Source organism: Ictalurus furcatus, chromosome 20 (genome assembly GCF_023375685.1).
Source record: "Ictalurus furcatus strain D&B chromosome 20, Billie_1.0, whole genome shotgun sequence".
Taxonomy (NCBI): domain Eukaryota; kingdom Metazoa; phylum Chordata; class Actinopteri; order Siluriformes; family Ictaluridae; genus Ictalurus; species Ictalurus furcatus.
The window spans coordinates 10402350-10426504 of NC_071274.1; the positions used below are offsets into that span (position 1 = coordinate 10402350).

At 38.2% G+C, this 24155-nt stretch overlaps 1 protein-coding gene across 1 annotated transcript in view; it reads left to right on the forward strand.

Moving 5' to 3' along the window:
* Nucleotides 1-24155, forward strand: part of pip4p1a (phosphatidylinositol-4,5-bisphosphate 4-phosphatase 1a) — a 35044-nt gene that overhangs the window by 3579 nt on the left and 7310 nt on the right. Inside the window, exons 2-4 of the mRNA XM_053651250.1 lie at nucleotides 16849-17042; nucleotides 17688-17794; nucleotides 21234-21339. Coding sequence (XP_053507225.1) covers nucleotides 16849-17042; nucleotides 17688-17794; nucleotides 21234-21339 — 407 coding nt within the window. The remainder of the gene's footprint in view (nucleotides 1-16848; nucleotides 17043-17687; nucleotides 17795-21233; nucleotides 21340-24155) is intronic.

The window sequence follows — 24155 nt, forward strand, 5'->3', positions numbered from 1 at the left end:
ATTTTCACCCTTGTCCTTTGCGTGCAGAGATTTCTCCAGATTCTCTGAACCTTTTGATGATATTATGTACCATAGATGATGAGATATTCATAGTCTTCGCAATTTTACGTTGAGGAACATTACTCTGAAATTGTTCCATAAATTGTAGGTGCAGTTTTTCGCAGGTTCGTGAACGTCTGCCCATCTTTACTTCTGAAAGACTCTGCCTCTCTAAGATACTCTTTTTATACCTAATCATGTTACTGACCTGTTGCCAATTAACCTCCAGCTGTTTCATTTTAGTAACACTCACTTTTCCAGCCTTTTGTTGTGCCCGTCCCAAGTTTTTTGAGATGTGTTGTGGCCATCAAATTCAAAATGACCTTCTTTTTTTTTTTCTTAAAATGGCACATTTACTCAGTTTAAACATTTTAAGTTTTCTATGTTCTATTGTGAATAACGTGGGTTTATGAGATTTGCAAATCATTACATTGTTTTTATTTACTTTTATTTACATTTTACACAGTGGCCCAACTTTTTTGGAATTGGGGTTGTATTTATTTATTAGTGGTGCTTGGTATGCAATGCATCACTATTGTTCTCTTATGCATACTTATTATGTTAGCTTGAGAAGGCCAACATACTGTTTTGCTTTATAAGATTATTATTATTATTATTATTATTATTATTATTATTATTATTAATGGTGCTTGCAAAGCACTATTGTTCTCTTGCATATTTAGGAGTTCAAGCCTGTAGGGCTGAAACCCTATTGTAATTGTAAGGATTTTTAGTGGTTCAACCCAGAAGGGCTGAAACCCTATTGTAATTGTAAGGATGTTTATTGTTTTTAGGGGTTCAAGCCCAAAGGGCTGAAGCTTTATTGTAATTGTAAGGATTTTAATCCTTTATTATTATTATTATTATTATTATGACCTAAAACTGATCAATGAGACCAAACTGTAAGGACTAGAGAGCTGAAACTTTGAGGGAAGGTAGTACCCCAGAGTACTACAGCGTCGTAACGTTTTGGCCCAATCGGCCAGATGGTGGCGCTACAGTGAGCATGTTTAGAAAAATGGAATCGTTGGGACCCGCCAAACACAATGTACAGTGCATCCGGAAAGTATTCACAATGCTTCACTTTTTCCACATTTTGTTATGTAACAGCCTTATTCCAAAATGGATTAAATTCATTATTTTCCTCAAAATTCTACAAACAATACCCCATAATGACAATGTGAAAGAAGTTTGTTTGAAATCTTTGCAAATTTATTAAAAATAAAAAACAAAAAAAAGCACATGTCCATAAGTATTCACAGCCTTTGCTATGACACTCAGACGTAGTGCTCAGGTGCATCCTGTTTCCACTGATCATCCTTCAGATATTTCTACAACTTTATTGGAGTCCACCTGTGCTGAATTCAGTGATTGGACATAATTTGGAAAGGCACACACCCTTCTATATAAGATCCCACAGTTAACAATGCATGTCAGAGCACAAACCAAGCCATGAAGTCCAAGGATTTGTCTGTAGACCTCAGAGACAGGATTGTATCGAGGCACAGATCTGGGGAAGGGTACAAAAACATTTCTGCGGCATTGAAGGTCCCAATGAGCACAGTGGCCTCCATCATCTGTAAATGGAAGAAGTTTGAAACCACCAGGACTCTTCTGAGAGCTGGCCGCCCGTCCAAACTGATCGATCGGGGGAGAAGGGCCTTAGTCAGGGAGGTGACCAAAAACCTGATGGTCACTCTGACAGAGCTCCAGCGTGTCTCTGTGGAGAGAGGAGAACCTTCCAAAAGAACAACCATCTCTGCAGCACTCCACCAATCAGGCCTGTATGGTAGAGTGGCCAGGTGGAAGCCACAGCCCACCTGGAGTTTGCCAAAAGGCACGTGAAGGACTCCCAGACCATGAGAAACACAATTCTCTGGTCTGATGAAACAAAGATTAAACTCTTTGGCCTGAAAGGCAAGCGTCATATCTGGAGGAAACCAGGCACCAATCATCACCTGGCCAATGCCATCCCTACAGTGAAGCATGGTGGTGGCAGCATCATTCTGTGGGGATGTTTTTCAGTGGCAGGAACTGGGAGACTAGTCAGGATCGAGGGAAAGATGAATGCAGCAATGTACAGAGACATCCTTGTTGAAAACCTACTCCAGAGCACTCTGGACCTCAGTCTGGGGCGAAGGTTCATCTTCCAACAGGACAACGAACCTGAGCACACAGCCAAGGTAACAAAGGAGTGGCTACAGGACAACTCTGTGAATGTCATTGAGTGGCCCAGCCAGAGCCCAGACTTGAACCCGATTGAACATCCCTGAAGAGATCTGAAAATGGCTGTGCACCGACGCTCCCTTTCCAACCTGATGGAGTTTGAGAGGTCCTGCAAAGAAGAATGGAAGAAACTGTCCAAAAATAGGTGTGCCAAGCTTGTAGCATCATACTCAAAAAGACTTGAGGCTGTAATTGGTACCAAAGGTGCTTCAACAAAGTATTTAGCAAAGACTGAATACTTAAGTACATGTGTGTTTTTTGTTTATTTTTAATAAATTTGCAAAGATTTCAAACAAACTTCTTTCATGTTGTCATTATGGGGTATTGTTTGTAGAATTTTGAGTAAAGTAATTAATTTAATCCATTTTGGAATAAGGCTGTAACATAACAAAATGTGGAAAAAGTGAAGCGCTGTGAATACTTTACGGATGCACTGTATATTAATTTCTGCCTATAAAATTTTTCTGCCATCTTGGATTTTTTATAAAACCTACTTTTGCGAACTAGTCCTTCGTTTTTCGTCCGATCGGGACCAAACCAGTGCCAAACAATTCTATAGAGTCTCATTATCAAAAGTTATATAAAAAAGTTTGAACTTTCAACTTGAGGTAGCTACAGTATGAGAAAACACAGGAAGTAGGCGTGACCACTTTTACATAACTGGCTATAACTCTTGAACAAAATGAGAGGTCTTCCCCAAATTTGGCATGCTTATCTGTGAGGACAATCTTTGTCCTCAGAGCCCAAAGGGCTGAAACCCTATTGTAATTGTAAGGATTTTGATTATATTTTAATTATTATTCTGACCTATAACTGAATGTGCAGACCAAACCGTAAGGCCTAGAGAGCTGAAACTTTGAGGGAAGGTAGTACCCCAGAGTACTACAGCGTCACAACGTGAAGGAAAAAAAAGGCCAGATGGTGGCTCTATAGTGAGCATGTTTAGAAAAATGGCCATAACTTTTGAATCGTTTGTCACAGACTCTTTTCTGGTCGCCCAGAAAATTTGCAGTTTTGCCACATGGTAGCCCTATAATACTGAAAAAACATGAAATTGACTGTAACTGTGGAACCGTTCATCCATTGACTTCAAAATATGCATACAGTGTCTTTGTCTCAGTTGCCATCACTGTCTATGAGCACATTCACATATGTTGAAAAACATGGCCACCATCGGCCAATCAAATTTCAGTAGCTATTAGACAAGGTTACCAATGGCTGAACGGAACGAAATTTGGTGGGCCTATTTGACTCTTGGTCTAAGAGGTTTGTGCAAAGCTTTAAAGAAATCGGCCAATAGGTGGCGCTATCACGATTTTTGTCTGTGTTAATGGCTGTATATAATGCAGTGTTTTGAACAAACATAAATAGTATATATCAGATTATATTCCCTCTCATTCTAAACATATTTGCCTCAAGAATCATTGGTGTCTGTCAAACCGTTCGGTAAATATTTCAGATAATGTTAAAAACATACTTTTGCGAACTAGTCATAGGTTTTTTACTCAAGTGAAATAAACCTATTGCAGAAGAATACTGTGGACGTGTTGGATCAGTAGTTATCAAAAAAAAGTTGAAGTTTTGATTTACCCTCGCAAGGGCATATTAAAGGTTTGAAGTGGGGCGTGGCCACTTTTACTTAAACGGGTATAACTCATGAACGCAATGAGAAATTTTCACCAAATGTGGCACACTTATTTACAGTCTTGGTCTGGGGGTACATGTCAAAAATGGGGGTGCTATAATAGTAAAGAAAAACCTGAAAATGGCTGTATAAATGGTGTGTAAAAGATTGAATATCATTCACTGTTTCAGATGTACACATATTCTTTGCATCATACATTAGATCTGATTCTGAATAACTTCTCGGACTACTGCTGTCAATCAAATCGTTCGTTAAATATTTTAGATTATTTCAGAAACTTAGTTCTGCAAAGTAGATCAATAATTATTTAAAAAAAAGTTGAAGTTTTGATTTACCTCTGTAAGGGCACATCAAAAGTTTGAAGTCGGTGTGGCCAGTTTTACTTAAATGGCTCTTGAACAGAATGAGATATTTTAACCAACTTTGGGACACTTACATATAGGCTCAAACTGAGGACAATTCTTAAAAAAAAAATTACGGAACAAAATATGAAATTGGGAGTAAATGTGGAACCAGTGGTTCAATAGACTTGATAGATAAATCTTGCAAGAATTGTCCTTGTCCAAGGTCCAATCAGCATATACGAGGACGATTGTGAATCTTTAAAAACATGGCCGCCATTGGTCGAGAAATGTTCAGCGGCTATTAGACAAGCTTAATGAAGGCTGATATTTCTTAAAATTATCTTGGTTTTTCTTTGATTTAGGTGCTTAAAGGATTGCACAATATTAAGTAATATCTTTTAACGTCTTTAAGGGCCTTAAGTGGTTTGAACCCCGATAATTGCTGCTTGCAGCTATTATTATTATTATTATTATTATTAGGGGTCAAGCCCCAAAGGGGCGAAGTTTTCGTTAGTTTTTTTCCAATTATTATTCTGCTTCTGCTCGGGAATTCTATGGCAGCCCATAGAACTGCTTGCGGGAAAGTTATGAAATTTGGCACACAGATAGAGGATAGTCTGATCTGTTAATACATTTAGTCTCTAACTAAATCCCTCTAGCGCCACCAACTGTCCAAAGTTGCACTCACGTTTATGTTAATAACTTTTGAACCGTGAGTCCTAGAAATGAATTTCTTGTTTTCTCTGATTCCTTTCCTCAAGCCGATTCTATTGCACATCATTTTCCATCATGAAACATTTTCCACCATTTTGAGTTTTCTGTAAAACCTACTTTTTCGAACTCATCCCAGGCCGTTTGTCCGATTTGCACGAAAATTGGCGTACAACAAAAGTTATTCACAGAATTTTGATGAGCCGTTTTCGAATGGCGCTTCAATGAATTTGACGGTGAGCACGCCAAAATGGACATGAGCGTATATCTCTGTAACTCTTTGAGGGATTGTGACGAAATTTGGTATTTGTCAGCATTAGGCCCTGAGCTCAGCTGCAGCGTTTTGGAACAGCACCACCTAGTGGTCACGAGATATGAAAAAGCACATTTTTGCTTATAACTTCTGAACAGTTTGTCGTATAATTATCAAATTGGTCTCATTAGATTCAGTGCGGCATTTTGAGTCCAACAATATAAAAAAATGACTATGTTGGCCATTTTGAATTTAGTCATAAATATTTTACGAACGACTTGGCGTGTCATTATGAAACTCTGTATGTGTCTTTGGCACCATGCTCTGAAGGGACTCAAAAGGTTTCCTCTATTTTTAATTGTTCTGAAAACCTACTTTTTCGAACTCCTCCTAGGCTGTTTGTTCGAAAATTGGCCTGTGTCATCTAGAGATACTCACGACATAAAGTTATTCAAAGAATTTTGATCAACCATTCCGTTTTCAAATGGCGTTTCAACGAATTCGATGGCGAGCATGCCAAAATGGTTGTGAGGGTATAGCTCTATAACGCTTTGAGGGATTGTGATGAAACTTTGTATGTATCATCACCATTAGGCCCTGAGGTTATCTGCAGAGATTCGGCACACTCACCACTACTGGTCAGGAGATAGCAAAAACGTTTTTTTTTTGGCTTATAACTCTTGAACGCTTTCCTTTCTGTAGACACCACTCCCGGACATTATAGAACACTGCAGATTATTTCTCATTTGACGACCTTGGTACATTCAATGCATCATTTCTAGGCATTACCATATGTTTTGTTTCAATAGTACAAGTAGTTTCAGGGTTTCCTGTAAGATCTGGAATAAACCCTTGATTGTCATCTTCATCAGTTCTATACATTCATGACGTTGTCTTTCTGTTTCAGGACATATTAGATCCCAGGCATCTAGATATCTTCTAAATCAATATCCTGCTCCAAAAGCTGTTTAGCTTGATCTATTGTAAAAAATCAATATCCTGCTCCAAAAGCTGTTTAGCTTGATCTGTTGTATCACTTTCCTTTTCAAACAGCGCTCTGTTGCCATCAACCGTTGATTTCACTTTTTGTACTTCCCGACCACATTTTATGAGAACACTGTTGTAGAACTCCTCATATGTGTCATAATTGCTAGGCTTCAGCTGACAGTCAATATAATGTGGTTAAAAAAACTGCAGTAATGAATGATAATATTTTTCTGGATCTTTTGTGGGTAAAAATCTCAGATACCTCACTACTGCAGGTTCAGTTTGTGTCCTGTGTTTTACATAGCCACAGTTATTGAGTTTAATTACTTTGTTTTCTGCTGATTTTGATTTTTCTGCTGAAAAAATCTCTGATTTTGTCAGAACTCTGTACTAAAAAACAAACAAACAAAAAAAAAACCAAAACTGGCAAGACATATTTTGATGTGGTTATTTCTCTGGTCTTTTCTTGTACCTGTCAGCAACACTTGTCTTCCAAAAGCTGCTTTCATCATCCAACTGGTCCTTTTCCACTTTGTTTTGGAGCATATGCAAAGGCAAACTCATCTTTACAGAATTTTGCCTTATTGGAATAAATTGTACTTTACGGGAACATTCTTTTGTATGCATTCCTGTTCAGCTAGAGACATGATTACATCTTTGGGAAAACAATGCCATCTGTGATAAAACGTCAGCTGCATTGACAGGATTTCCTCTTATGAGTCCACATTTTTCAGACCAGTCAATCTCATCAATATTTATTTGTTTCCCCTCTTGCTTAATAATGGTGTTTATCATTTCAGGCCATCTGAGATCAGCAGAACTAAAAGATGCAAACAAAGTTGGTATGCTTAGTTGTCTAATCAGGGCAAACAGATCTTTGTTGTAGACATTCAATAGGGAGGAGTTCCTTTCACTGGTCTTAAGAATTTATATACTTCATCATAATTCAGTATTTTTTGCAGTGAAAGAGTTTGTTAGCATATCTGGTGTTACCTCTGATAAGACATTTTTCTCAGAACCATTGCGCAATGCAGTTGAGACATTAGACACAATTTGATCAACTATATTGTGCATAAAAAAATGAAATCTATTCTCTGTGCAAAACAACCATCTACATTCATCATGAAATGTTGGGCCACCAGTAAGATAGAGAACAGGCAAATACTTTCTCATTTGTTTTATCTGATAAAAACATAACAGGACTGTTTCCTTCACATGGTGCTACATTAATACATCATGAAAATGTTGATCAATTATTGCTGTTCCCAGATCAACAGCTTGTAGTGATGTGTCTGACAAAAGATCACTTTTCTCTTTAATATATGTTCTGTCTTCATCTGGGTGATCTTCAGTTCCTTGCTCATCTTCACTCTTATCTGCTACATCTTGTTCCTCCATTTCATAATCAGCAATACCATTCTCTACATCATCAGTTGCATTCAATGAGTTTATCCACTGCTCATTAAACTCGACATCATTATACTACTTATTGTGTCTCAACAAATAAGATACTGCATTTCTGACACGATCAGTATGGACATATTTATATTCATAATGACCTTTATATGTTCATTTCTGTTTCAGTTTTATTCTTATCATGTGGTCATCACATTTATTACATGGAAGAATATTTCAGACAACTGTAGTACATGAAAACTCATGAAACTTTGCAGACGTGTCAGAACTGGTGAAAATTTACATCTGATCAGGGTTCCAGAATTGAGTGTGGCAAAATGGATCGATAGCTCCACCTACAAAATTTCAATGATGTGCAGTCATGCTCATGTTCAGTTACATGTATGAAATGTGGTAAACATGTGTAATCTGCCACTACTTACAAAAAATCTATTGAACCCATGCCCTAAACTCAACAGGAAGTCAGTCATTTTGACTTTTCGCTTAAATTTTTGCTGTGTTTTTGCCATTTCCAGACCTTGTACTTTAACGAACTTCTCCTAGAGCTTTCATCAGATAGACATCATATTCAGTCAGTCTAATCTAAAGGCTGTGGTGAGGTTAAATTGTGAAGCTTTTGAATTTTCATTGAAGGGCGTGTCCTTGGCATCCTGACAAATTTTGATATAAAACGAATTACATTTTTGAGGCCTAAACATTAACATGCTCGAAAACTCATGCAACTTTGGAGACACCTCCAAAATGGTGAACAGTTGAATCTGATCCAGGTTTTAGAATTGAGTGTGGCAAAAATGGCTCGATAGCACCACCTACAAAATTTCAACAATGCGCTACCTTTCACCTACATGTATTTTACCCAGATGAGGATGGGTTCCCTTCTGAGTCGGGTTCCTCTCAAGGTTTCTTCCTCTTAAAACATCTTAGGGAGTTTTTCCTTGCCACCGTCGCCACTCAGTGGCTTGCTCAGTTGGGATAAATTCGCACCTTTAATATCTGTATACCATGTTGATATTTCTGTAAAGCTGCTTTGAGACAATGTCTATTGTAAAAAGCGCTATACAAATAAAATTGAATTGAATTGAATGTATGAAATTCGGTAGACCTGTGTAATGTGCCAATATATACAAAAAAGTCTCTTGAACCCATGCCCTGAACTCAACAAGGTTAGCCATTTTTCTCTTAAATTTTTGCTCTGTTTTTGCCATTTCCAGGCTTTAACGATCTCCTCCAAGAGATTACAGAGAATCGACATCATGTTCGGTCAGTCTCCTATAAAGGCCTTGACAATGATAAATTGGGAAGCTTTTGAGGTTTTGCTGCACAGCGTGGGTGTGGCAGTCTCACAAATTTTGATGACATCCACATGCCAATATTCAGTTATAGTCATAGTGCCACCTACTGCCAACAGGAAATTATATGTTTTACATTGTGATACACTCCTAAAAACATACAAGTCCTAAGTGTTAAAAACAAAAAAATTTTTTTTTAAATGGAATGGCGTTCTCCTGGCAGAGCCACCCCAACGTGCACCGGGTGCAAGCGCCCGTTCATTGCTGCTTGCAGCTTTAATTCATTTTAGAATTCTCAGCCTTTTTCTGCCTGTAATCATTGTCACTGTGGTATCTGTCACATTCTATTTTCCATTTGGAGTTCTCTACTGTATCATTTAACTTTGATTTTTGCAGACATTGCTTTATGGTGTCATCAACCACTTCATTTTTACATGCTCCTGCACAAACACAATTTTTCTTGATTATGATGTTTAACACATGTAACAACGTCATAGTGATTGCCATTACAGTGCTTCAAATAGATTGCATTATCTGTCATTAACTGTCCACTTGGGATATGTGAATTCCATCTGTCATCATTATAGGTAATCAAATTTATTTGAAAAAGGTCTGCTGCAGCAAAAAGTTGTACTTCAGTTGCCCATGAAGTACAATAATACATTTGGACTGTGTCAAATAATCTTTCACTGATCTGTACTGTTCTATTAAGTATTTCACAAATTTAGAACTGTTAGCTTCAAAGTGTTTCACAACTGAACGTTTCTTTAATTTTCAGATGTTGCCACACATTGCATGTGCAATTGATCTAAAAAAGTAATTCCCATCAGCTTTGGTGCACTTTGAGATGAAAGGGTTTTCTTAAAGAACACAAATTGTTTTGAACACCACTGTTTTCATTAATCAGTTGTAAACGTGCGCAAAACACATCCTGATCTCAGCTGTTAAAGGTTTAAAACTGAAGTAATTAATTATGGTATCTCTAATAATGACATCATCCATTATAAATATTCATGTAACTGTCTGACCGATGTTAGATTTACATTTATTCATTTAGCAGACACTTTTATCCAAAGCAACTTACAAGTGAGAGAATACAAGCAAAGCAATATATCAAGCAGAGAACAATACAAGTAGTGCTACCATAGAAGATCCGTTAATTGAGTTCCAGAAGAAGCAAAGTGCGCAGAGTAGAGGTGTAAGTGCCAGAGCAAAATATATATATTTTTATGGGTTGGTTAGGTGTTCACGGAAGAGGTGGGTCTTTAGCTGTTTTTTGAAGATGAGAGATTCTGTGGTCCAGATTGAGGTTGGAAGTTCATTCCACCACTGAGGAACAGTTAGTTTGAATGTTTTTGAAAGGGACCTTGAGCCACGCTGAGTAGGTACTACTAAGCGTCGGTCGTTGATTGATCGCAGATTGCGTGAGGGAACGTAAGACTTCAGGAGAAAGTTGAGGTAGGGGGGTGCTGTTCCAGACAAGGTCTTGTAGGTGAGCATCAAGGCCTTGAATTTGATGCGGGCGGTTATAGGAAGCCAGTGGAGGGAGATGAAGAGACATGGGTTCTCTTGGCCTGGTTGAAGACAAGGCATGCTGCTGCATTCTGAATCATTTGATGGAGCTGGCCAGGAGGCCCGAGAGTAGTGAGTTGCAGTAGTCCAGTTTTGAGATAACAAGAGCCTGGACTAGTATCTGTGTAGCCTGTTCAGTGAGGTAGGGTCTGATTTTCTTGATGTTGTACAGGATGAACCTACAGGACCGTGCAGTTGTTGATATGTGGTCTGTAAAGGTCAAGCTGTCATCAAGAATCACCCCAAAGTTCCTGCCCGTCCTGGTTGGCTTGAGTGTGGTTGAGCCGAGCTGTACAGTGAGGTTGTGGTTGATTGAGGGACAGGCTGGGATGATGAGAAGCTCAGATTTTGCCAGGTTGAGCTTAAGGTGGTGTTCCCTCATCCAGACCAAGATGTCCGACAGGCAAGCAAAGATACGTGCAGAGACGGATGGATCGTCAGGCCGGAAGGACAAATGGAACTGGGTGTCATCAGCAGAGCAATAATATGAGAAGCCATGAGACTCAATCACCTGCCCTAGAGATGTAGTGTAGATAGAAAAGAGCAGTGGACCCAGAACTGACCCCTATGGAACACCAGTTGTGAGTTGCTGAGTTTCAGAAATACCTCCCCTCCACAATACCTTGAAGGGTCTGTCTGAGAGATAGGATTCCACCCAGCGCAGAGCTGTTCTGGTGATGCCTAGCCTGGAGAGAGTTGACAGGAGGGTCTGATTTGTTCAGTGTCGAAAGCAGCAGAGAGGTTGAGTAGGATGAGGACAGATGATCTAGAGGTTGCTCTTGCTAGTCGTAAGGCTTCAGTGACGGAAAGCAGAGCAGTCTTCGTGGAGTGATTGCTCTTGATGCCAGACTGCTTGGTGTCCAGGAGGTTGTTCTATGTGAGAAAAATGGAGAGTTGATTAAAAACAGCTCTTTCAAGAGTTTTGGAAAGTTTTGACTTGTTTTGTCTTGTCTCATTTCACTTGAATCTAGACATTTCTCATCTGATTTGCAGCGTCATTGTTTTGCATACACGTACACACACACACACACACACACCCCTTTGTTTACTACTGTCACCAATATAAGACTTACTCAGCTCATAGGTGAAACATGTGCGACACTGCCTTGTTGACCAGACTTACAAGTTGTCTCCGTAGTTGTGGCCTTACCAATTGCTCTTGCTCTAAAGCCAGTCACTTCAAATGGTATTCCTTGAGCCTTCAGTGACAAAGCAAGCTTAACAACATGAGTAAACGTGTATGTCCTTATAGTAAGTTACTATGCTTGTGCCTTTAGCATATTCAGCCATACCTTAATCATTATGTGAATAAGAATCAACTACAGCAAATGTTGACCCCTCCTTTATAACTGCACAAATGTTGTCTTTAATGTTCAACAAACATGCATCAAACTGAAGCAAAGCCCTCTGAAGTGGTTCTTCTATAGACATGGATACATCTCGCAGTGCTTCATCATAAACATCAACACCAATACATCCAGTGTATGAATCACCATAATTTATTGAAAACTTCTTATTACAGTGTGTGTGTGTGTGTGTGTGTGTATTGGCAATTATGCAATCGCAACATAACCACGCTGTGTTGGGTCACCAATCTTGCCCTGTAATCGCATTAATGTGTACAGCTCATCTTGCTCACCATGCAAGAAAACAGCATCCAAGTAATTTGTCCAAGATTTTTTGCCAACTTCTTTTGCCATATACTTTTGGAAACACTTCGCACCTTTTGTTCAGGGCAAGGTATAACCCCATCAGTCAGACCCTTTTTTCATGAGGAGGCATAACCTAGTCAGTCAAGTCAATTGAAGTGCCCAACGATTAGGCTCAGCATTCCGCCTCTTTGCAGCCTGGGACCGTCGGGCACCCTTTCCACGCAGCATCTGCAATTACATAAATACACACAGAGAAATCAATTTAGTATAATGCTTACTAAATTTAATTTTTACCTATTTTCTCCAACAATGGATAACTGGAATATGCATTATGTGTATATATATGCGGTATACGGTACGATATACGGTAATGTGTTATACATGGACAGTCAGTTTTCAACCTACAGCAAAAAAGTGCAAAAATATATATTTTATGGCACAAATCGATACAGCTGACTTATAACGACATGAGATGAAAATAACAGCACATATATTACTACTAATAGAGAATTGGACATCATACAAGCAATAAATTTTACAAATATACCTGATTATTTCTGTCTGGGCTTAACAAATTGTGCATGATGTTTTACCACAGACCATTTGCTAAACATCTTACGTGTGTGTGTGTGTGTGAAATAAATAAATAAATAAATAAAATTATATATATATATATATATATATATATATATATAACTAAATCATTTATATCAGGAGTGCTCAATCCTACTCCTGGAGATCTACCTTCTGGCACAGTGTGGACCTAACCCTAATCAAATGAAGCTGAACTTTTCTTGAATTTTATTTATTTATTTATTTTTAAACAAGTTACAGAAGTATGGCATTTTACATAGAATTAAACTTGTGTATCATCCACTCAAAAAAACAAACAAACCAACCCAAAAAAGCAACAAAAAACAAAGCCTATCTTAACTAATCACATACTAATATTTGATTAAATAATGTACTGATAACTGCATGTACTAAATGCAAGCTTCATTACATAAAACTTTCTAATTGTATACACTACCCATCAATATGCTTTCAATTAACATTCAGGCTGTAAAGTAATGTATTCACAACTTTAGCACAATGTCTTCCTTGTATTGCCTATATTTTCACAGTGCCCAAAAGCCAAGGTTAACTTGACATGCCTCAAATCCGTTTTGAAATTCTTCTGAAAAATACAGGAAAAAAAGACTGAAAAAGTTCAGTTCATAGAACAACTATGGGTAGTTACATTCACTAAAGACATGTGACGTTAGTTATGCATTGACCTGATTAATTATTTCACCTCAGTCTGTCTGACATGCTAGTTACTGAACTGTATATCATGAATATATGTAATTTAACTTGCCTCAACTAGCACTGCTCCATTCATTCCCCATTGCATATAAAAAAGCAAACAAAAATTAATTAGTCAACGAAGATTGAAAATACATCCACGTTGAGGAAAACATACATTAATGAATATTTATGTACCTCAGACTTCTTTGTGATCTAATTTCACTTCAAATATGTTTAGCAGGGCCTTGCACATTTTGGGGGTCCGATGCTCAATTGGGGTGGGCACCCCTCTGAATTATTTATAAAATTTTAGTTACATATTGTAGAACATCTATTAATTACTTACATATTTATTTATTTTAATACTCATGCAGATGTTTAATACTCGACAGATTTCTAGAAAATTGCCAATTCACAAAGAGACAATGGTATTCACTATTTCTACATATAGGCGATCGCAATCAGTGTTGTGTATCAGTGATGGAAATTAACTTTGCCATTAAGGGATAATATCTGCCCCCTTGTATTTATTTCCAGGGGCATTTTTTTAAAAACCTTTTTATAAAGGCATTTTTTTCTACCCTTATTAAATGTATGCAACATCTTTAATGTCAAATTCTTACATTTAATCAATAAATTAATTTAGAATAATAGGACACTATAGGGCTGTTACCAATCAAATTAAATCAGTATCAACAAAATACATCTTTTCACTGCAGAGGTGGCACAGAAGCTGTATCTGAATTTTGCGTTTAGAAGTATTTACACAGACTATTTAATACAGCTCAGAGGTGGCATGAATGCATTTACACTGTAATTACATAATTAATGTTATGAGATTAATGTTTTCAAATTTAAATATAAATGACATATTTCGATTATATAAATAAATGTTGGGAAAACAATTAAATGACCATTTATTGTATGAAACTAAAACCGCCAGTAGGTGGCGACAAGTCATTGTATTAGCAAGTGATTCATTGAATCATCCATTCATTCAACCGATTCGAACAAAAATGCTGAATCATTTGAGAACATAGCGCCACTGTGTTGCTGGGAGACGCAATTGTTCTTTGTTTGGAACCATTTTCATTTCGAAATAAAGCAAACACCGTGTCTACAAATGATCAGTTAATATTAATCTATTGTTTACTGAACTGTTGTATAAAATGAATCACATTTGCAATTGTTCTGATATTCGGGAAAACATGACTTTTGCTCGTGTGAAATTGCTTAACTATATTATGTTATAAATATTTAAAACAATAACTCGTACAAGGGCAATTCATGTCTTGAATTTTGGGGGCATTTAAAAATTTTTTTTAATTTCAACCAAGTCAGACTAGCTTGTTTGTTGGTAAGTTTACTGGTAGCCTATTGACTAAGTAAGGCTGGCTGTATTGAGATGTTCTAATAGTGGCTTAATTTCACTGTGGTGATTGACGAGGAAAGTCGAAAAGGGAGGGGCAGGGGCTCATGCGGTCCCGCAGAATTAGAACTTAAATTCAGTTGTTGGGCGCGCTTAATTGAGAATTAGTGCCATGGGCCAAATTTAAATAAATACACAACGTAACTAATCTTAAAAAAGTAATATTAAAAAAATGTTTTGCACGGATCTTATCAAGTTGGCAGCTTATTCTTCTCTCCATTCACGCACAAATCACACGCGAATAGTCTAATTAACGCACATTTAAATCATGAAGAATCATGGATGATTGCTCACCCTCATACACGCAACAAAAATCAGCACTGCGTTTCATTAACATGTATTTTAAATCACATGAGATTATTGATGTTTAATCATATAACTGAAAGTAAATATAATTGTCACGAAATATACCATAACGGCTGTACTCTCATGAACTAGCACATAACGGTCGAGGTCAACATTTTCGCTAAATAAATTGTATTTTAGTCTATTTTTCTATCGTATGCCATATTTTTAAACTCTGTCGTATGCCTTCAGAACATTTGAAGATGCATTTGATTATTTTACGATACATTCGCATCCAAGAGATAGGGGTCTCTTATTCAATCAAAAACAATGCCTTTTTGCACGTATTCACCAAAAATAGCCACAGAAATATAAAGGCTAGCGTCGAATTACTTAAACCATTATCAGAAATAATGATCTGAAGTACACTTAGCCAGAGCCATATCTCCCTGCAGTTTTCACCTGGTTTCCCACTGAAACTAAGCCGGGTTGATCCTGGCCAGTACTTGGATGGGAGACCTCCTGGGGAAAACTAAGGTTGCTGCTGGAAGTGGTATTAGTGAGGCCAGCAGGTATTGCTCGCCCTGTGGTCTGTGTGGGGTCTAATGCCCCAGTATAATGACAGGGACACTATACTGTAAAAACAGCACCGACTTTTGGATGAGACGTTAAACCGAGGTCCTGACTAACTGTGATCACTAAAAATCCCAGGACACCTATCGTAAAGAGTAGAACTATATAAATGTAACTGTAACGAACCAACAAGGTCAAAGCAACACTGGAGTGGCTCAAGAACAAAAAAGTAAATGTCCTACAGTGGCCCAGTCAAAGTCCTGATCTCAATCGGGTGATGGCACAAGCATCACCCAACCAATCTGAATCACCTGGAGCAAATCTGCCAAGAAGAATGGGCCAAAATCACTCCAACACTGTGTGCAAAGCTGGTACATGCATATCCCAAAAGACATAAAGTTGTTATTGCAGCAAAAGGTGGCTCTAACAAATATTAATGTGTGTGGTTTGGATACTTATGCAAGCAAGTTATTTCAGTTTTTTTATTTTTCATAAAAAAAAATTCCCAACATAAATACAGTGTCATCCTTACACTAATTGATTTTGAGTTTCAGTGTTTTAAAATAAAATATCAAACAGAATGAAATTTCAGTGTACCATTTGCAATTAAGTGACGAGAGAATTGGGGTCAAAACAGATTGAACAATCGAGGGAAATCGAGCAACCAACCTTGGAAATGCGAGGCAAACGTGCTAACCACTAAGCTGCCGTGCCCACACAGTGTTCCCAAATACACCACAAAGATGTGGAGGAAGTAAAGATTTGGGGAATTTTTGTAGTGCTCATTTTCTTGAATTAATACTAAAACAGGCTGTTTAGGAGAAGCATTTTGTTAAGCCCTTGTATACTCTTGCTTGATTTGAGATGATGAAGAACTTATTTTTTTCAGAGAGAGTATGGACTTGACTTAATTTGATTAATGACTTTTCTTCACTTAATCAATTTACAAATTGACAAATTAAAGGTATCACACACAAACAGATGTTATATATTTAAGACAGATTTACTGTATTTTCTACAGTTTTTTTTAATGTATGGATTTGTTATTATTAGCAACTTATGTAACAGTTAATTTTATTTATAATCTTTACACCAGAGTGATGAAATGAAGAAATGTTAAGTCAAATCTCTGTCCTTCAGGTTTCCCACCATTTCCAAGCACATCTCAGCCCTCTGTGCTTTTGGGCGAGGATCCTCCACCTTACTCACCCCTGACATCACCTGAAAGTGGCAGTGCCCCTGTGATCAGCTGCCGCGTGTGTCAGTCTCTTATCAGTGTTGAGGGCAAGATCCACCAGCACGTAGTCAAGTGTGGTGTGTGCAACGAAGCGACAGTAAGTCCATGAAACTGCATAAAAGCTCATACCAATGCTGTTCCAAAGACCCCTGTTATATGGTCTTTGGTACCTGCTAAAGATTGGTGACAATAGAAACTAATGGTGTGTGGTTGTTCTAACAGCATTTTTTATTCCTGATTGTTTATTCATACCACATTACACAGTGTGCAATATTATATGCACACGCACTGGAAGAAAATGTATAATTAAAAGACAGTAGTCTGGTTCATTGGTGCTGTTCGTACTATCCATTTTACATTTACAGCATTTGGCAGACACGCTTATCCAGAGTGACTTACATTTATCTCATTTATACAACTGAGCAGTTGAGAGTTAAGGACTATGCTCAAGGGCCTAGCAGTGGCAGGTTGGTGGTGCTGGGATTTGAACTCCTAACCTTCAGATCTTCATAACCTTCTGATCAATGGTCCAATGTCTTAACCACTGAGCTAAAAAACATGTGCTGTTTACTTTGTATTCCATGAAGTAGGATAGGGTGAAATAAGTGGAAGTTGGACTTCATGTTTGAAGATCAACTGCTATTGAAATCAAGTCCACTCCCTCCCTTTTTCTCACAGTCTTCCTAATACTTCATCTGTTTTTTTCTATTTTGCCCTTCACTCTTACTCTGTCCTCCCTTAGCCCATAAAGAATGCTCCAGCTGGGAAGAAATATGTGCGCTGTCCCTGTAACTGTCTGCTCATCTGCAAGGTCACATCTCAGCGCATCGCTTGTCCACGTCCTTACTGGTGAGACAGTGACAAAAATCCCATTCCAGACAACAGTTAAAGCATTCCTTAGACTGTTCGACCACTTTCATATTCCTCTAACCAATCATGTAATTGTTCTGTATTTACTTCACATTTATTAATTTTTATAAGCAGTGTGATTTGTTAAGAAAACAGAGGGGAGGGACATTTTAATTTGAATCTATACATTGGAATTTTAATGACCCTGTTATTCATATCAAACACAGCCTACAGTTCTCAAACTGTATCCTAAAACTACAGAAAATTATTTTAAATGTTCTTTTAATATTCTTTAAGTGGGGTTCTTTGACTCAGGGATAGCTCCCCATCTCTCTCCCCAAACACTAGAATCTTATATTAAGTTCTCAAAAAGACTGGGAAGTGGGCATTATGGATTAAATGCATTAAATACATCTGCACAAGAGACTGGTTGGTGTGTGTGTGTGTGTGTGTGTGTGTGTGTGTGTGTGTGTGTGTGTGTGAGAAAATCCCAGGATATCAGCAGGTTCTGAAACACTCAAGCCAGCTCGTCATAGGGTCATTCCATCTCGAGTGGTCCAATAATTGGAAAGTTGGTTGCTTGACCATTTGTAATTTAAAAAAAAAAATAAAAAATGTGATTTACCTCTATGTATTGGCATTGCAAAAGCACAATTAAAATTTTTTTTATTCTACTTGGTTTAACTACAACGGCCATATTTGTGTCATGGCACACAACAAATTTTGGTTATACAGTTGTTTACAGAAACCTCAATATCTTGGCTCAGGATGAGCTGAAAGATGGTACTGTTTTTACAGTATAGTGTCCCCCTCACTATACTGGGGCATTAAGACCCACACACAGACCACAGGGTGAGCACCCCCTGCCACTAATGACACCCATCCAGATACTGGCCAGGCTAAACCCTGCTTGGCTTCAGTGGGAAACCAGGTGAGAGCTGCAGGGTGATAAGGCTCTGGCAAGTAGACAAACTGATTCCAATTAAACAAATGAGACAAAAATATTATACTTGGTTATTTATTTATTGATTGAGGAAAATATCCAATATTACATATCTGTGAGTGGCAAAAGTATGTGAACCTTTGCTTTCAGTATCTGGTGTGATCCCTTGTGCAGCAATAACTACAATTAAACGTTTCTGGTAACTGTTGATCAGTCCTACACATCGGCTTGGAGGGATTTTAGCTCATTGCACTGTACAGAACAGCTTAAACTTTATGAACTGCTTGCTTCGGGTCCTTCCACAACATTTCTATTGTATTAAGATCAGGACTTTGACTTACCATTCCAAAACATTATTCTTCTTTAACCATTTTTGGTAGAATGGATGCTGTCCTTAGGGTTGTTGTCTTGCTGCATTACCTACTTTCTCTTGAGATTCAGTTCATGGACAGATATCCTGACATGTCCTGTTAGAATTTGCTTGTATAATTCAGAATTCATTGTTTCATCAATGATGGCAAGCCGTCCTGACCCAGATGCAGCATAACAGGCCCAAACCACAATACTACCACCATCATGTTTTACAGATGGCATAAGGATCTTATGCTAGAATGCAGTGTTTTTCTTTCTCCAAACATAACGCTTCTTATTTAAACCAAAAAGTTCTATTTTGGTCTCGTACATCCACAAAACATTTTCCAATAGCCTTCTGGCTTGTCCATGTGATCTTTGAAATGCAGATGGGCAGCAATGTTCTTTTTGGAGAGCAGTGGTTTCTCCTTGTAACCCTGCCATGCACACCACTTTTCTCCTGATGGTGGACTCATGAACATTAACATTAGCCAATATGAGAGAGGCCTTTAGTTGCTTCGAAGTTACCCTGGGTTCCTTTGTGACCTCGCAGACTATTACACGTCTTGCTCTTGGAGCGATCTTTGTTGGTCAACCACTCCTGGGGAGGGTAACAATGGTCTTGAATTTCCTCCATTTGTACACAATCTGTTTGACTGTGGATTGGTGGAGTCCAAACTCTTTAGAGATGGTTTTGTAAGATTTTCCAGCTTGATGAACATCAACAATTCTTTTTTTTCTGAGGTCCTCAGAAATCTCATTTGCTCATGCCATGATACACTTCCACAAGCGTGTTGTGAAGATCAGACAGATCCTTGTTCTTTAAATAAAACTGTGCACACTCACCTGATTGTCAGCCCACTGATTGAAAACACCTGACTCTAATTTCACCTTCAAATTAATTGCTAATCCTAGAGGTTCACATTCTTTTGCCACTAGGATGTAATATTGGATCATTTTCCTCATTAAATAAATGACCAAGTATAATATTTTTGTCTCATTTGTTTAATTGGGTTCTCTGTGTCTAGATTTGTGTTAAAATCTGATGATGTTTTAGGTCATATTTATGCATGCATATATATAATTCTAAAGGTTTCACAAACTTTCAAGCACCACTTTAAGTTCAAATGTAATGCTCAATATTTCTCACAGTTCCACTTTTAGGGTCAATTTATAATGGGAAGAGTCTCAGTTTTAATTTTTTAGGAGGTACCTAGGTAAGTATAGTGTGCATGCAGAGCATTTCAGATTTGAGACTTCTTTTATTTTTTTGTGTGGGCGATTTTTTTTTTTTTTTTTTTTTTCTCTCTCAAAATGCGAAATTTTTAAATTGAGAAATTATTAAAAAAAAGTATTATGTATTATAATAAAAAATAAATCAGAGAAGTCTCAAACCTAAAATGCTCTGCATGCACATTATACTTACCTAGTTATCTCATAACCCCCCCCCCAAAAAAAAAATATCAGACTCGTGGAAAAAAAAAAGAATCCGACTAAACCCTTCCCATTATAAATTGACCCTAAAAGTGGAACTGTGAGCAACCTTGAGCATTATATTTGGACTTAAGTTCTAAAACTAAGGAACACACGTCTCTCTCTCTCTCTCTCTCTCTCTCTCTCTCTCTCTCTATATATATATATATATATATAAAGAGAGAGAGAGAGAGAGAGAGATACACCTTGTAAAGTGCTCTAGAGGTCAGTTTTTGTTCCAAGGAGCTAGGACCATCTTGAGCCGGGATATTGAGGTTTCCGTGAACAGCTGTATAACCAAAATTAGTTGTGTGGCATGAGACAAAGATGGCCGTTGTAGTTAAACCAAGCAAAAAAAATATATATATGAATTGGTGGTTTTGCATTAACAATACACAGAGGTAATCACTCAAAAAAAATTAGGAAAACATTAACTGAAGCTCTTCACCTGTATCTGCACAATTTAATGCATTGTGCTGCTGCCATATGATGGGATAATCACATGAATGAGCAAGTATACAGGTTTTCTCAATAAAATGGATGGAGAATGTATATGAGAATTAAGGGAAAATGCTAAATAATTTAAAACGGTGTCATAAAAGATTAATGAACATAATTTTAATATTACCGAACAGTGTTTTGATATATTTTGTGTATCTGTGTGTCTTACAGTAAGAGGATCATTAATTTGGGTCCAGTACACCCCGGGCCAGCTAGTCCAGACCCTCAGCCTACTGGGGCCCGAGTGTCATGTGGCCACTGTAGCAACACCTTCTTGGTACTATATTCATTAACAGCATCATCATTCGGTTCACATAACACTGTGGTAACACCATTAAACAACCACTATAGTCATCATCACAGACAGTAGATCATTGATGATGATCAGGGTCATAGATGGGATGCCAGTCCATTGCAGGGCACCACACACGCACACGCCGTTGTCTCCTCCAGCTTTGAAAGGTACATAAGGAATAAAACACAATAGGGTGTGCTATAGGAAAATAATCCACACCCATGTGATGTGGATTTATATCGATTTGTACTTGAAACATGACTTTGTGTGCACGTGTAGAAGCAGTGGCAATGTGAGCATTTTTCTGCCACTATATTATGTGCATCTGGAGGACTAAATGTGACAGACATTAGATGGCAGGTCCAAAACATCCCTGTTCATCAGGCTTCCAAGTTGAGCTGTACAATGTTCAGTAATTTCATGCACAGATAACACACTGATGAAGTCTGTTCTGCCCTACTGTAGCAACAGCAGTGGTGAACCATTCACTAGTCTAGGTGCCTGGAACATGCAGATTTCATGTTAGATTTTTATTTATAGTTGCCCCATATACAACTACAGTGCTGTGAAAAAGTATTTGCTGTTATTTTTTTCCTTTTTTTGTGTACATTTCATACTAAATTGTTTCAGAAATTAAAACAAAATCTAAGATAAAACAAAGGCAACCTGAGTAAACACATAATACGGTTTTTAAATGATTATTTATTGAAGCAAAAAAGCTATCCAATACCAACTGGCTGTGTGAAAATGTATTTGCCCTTGTTGTTACTTATTCCCCAAATCTATGAAACTGCATTCATAATGCGGTTCAGCTGGACTAGACACAACCAGGCCAGATTACTGCAAACTATGTTCAATCAAATCAACAGCTAAATGGACTTTTTCAATAGTATGAATTTGGTTAAAAGGTCTTAACCAGTAACACACTGCCAAAATTGAAATGAATTCCAGAAATGATGAGGAAGATGGTGACTGAAATATATCAGTCTGGGAAGGGTTTCAAAGCTATTTCAAAGGCTCTGGGACTCCAAAGAACCACAGTGAGAGCCCTTATCTCCAAATGGAAAAACTCAGCACAGTAGTGAACCTTCCCAGAAGTGCCTGACCTTCCAAAATTCCTCCAAGAGCACAGCAACTACTCATCCAGCAAGTGACAAAAGAGCCATCAAAGGACCTACAGGCCTCTCTTGCATCAATAAAGGTCATTGTTCATGACTCCACTATCAGAAAGACACTGGGCAAAATTTTCACTAGGTAAAAATCTTTGTGGCTTAGTGGTTAGCATGTTAGCTCCAGGGTCACACCTCCAGGGTCCAGGGTTCAAGTCCCGCTGGGGCCATGTGTGTGCGGAGTTTGCATGTTCTCCCCGTGCTGCGGGGGTTTCCTCTGGGTACTCCGGGTTTCCTCCCCCAGTCCAAAGAATGCATGGTAGGCTGATTGGCATGTCTAAAGTGTCCGTAGTGTATGAATGGGAGTGTGTATGTGATTGTGACCTGCAATGGACTGGCACCCTGTCCAGACTGTACCCCGCCTTGTGCCCGATGCTTCCTGGGATAGGCTCCAGGTTCTCTGTGATTCCCCGTGAGGAAAAAGGAGTAAGCGGTATTGAGGGTGGATGGAGGGACTGACTGCCAGTGTCTCACTATTTGATATGCCATATCCATTTTGGTACAGTGATGGTCAATTATTATTCTTAAAGATGCACTTTCGATTTTTTTCAGTATTTAAAACTGAATGAACTTTGTTAACAGAATTCTGATCTGGAGCACAAGCAATGGGGTTGAAGAAAATCCATTTCCACAATTCATGTACATTAAATTATATTACATTAGGGATGTCTCCACATTTATTAACCAATAATAATAAGCCAAATATATGCTTGACAAGTGTGAGTTTTCACGATTCCTTATGACAGTAAATGATTTTCCAAGTCTGGTTATCGAGATTCTAAGTAACTGGAGACAGAAGTTTTTTTTTGTACTCCACGTAGATCATAAACCATTTGAAATCGTTTGAGAAATGTAAACGTTATTGTGCTTTTTATCCAGACAACACACAGCTCCCCCGTTTACTTGTATTTGTTGATAGGGCAGTCTTGCCCAGATTAATATGTGCAGGCGCGTAGTGTTTCTTTACAAAGTGACATCGCCAACTACTGGCCTGGCATGCACAATACAGCGTTTTTAGTCGTTTTTGCGGATCCGTGTGAACGGGGATCATTTTGACAGCATTGTCATCTGCACATTTCCATTTTTAGTACATCGTAATCATGTAAACGTACCCTAGATCTGGGCCTGGAGCATTTCTCAACTTTTGTTGCTTGAAGAGCCTGAATATGTCCTGCGAAGGGGGACATGAGAAGGGGGGAGAGGTGTGAGAGACAGGGTGGTGGAGGAGAGGGCAAGAGAGCTTCCATTGCATTTCCAAATCTACAATAGAACGCATTCAGATGGTTTGTGAGTTGGCAGTCATTCAGGAGAAGGGGTAATATCCTGCAGGCCTTTCCATAATGATGCTGGGTTGTTAGCAGTGATGTGGCTTCTCAGTTTGTCTGAGTATTTTTTCTTCTAGCCCTTTCTCCAGCCTGTATTTAGCAAAGCCAAATTGAGCATAAGTATGTGTTCCCTGCTCCAAGTTATTGAGTTTTCCATGCCATAGATAACATTAACAAACAAAAACAACAGGTAGCAACACATTGAAGCAGCCATCTGCGGTATGTACTGAGAAAAATAAATCCAGCACAAAGCTACCATATAACTTTCATGCTAGCATAACATAGAGCCATAATTACATTATCC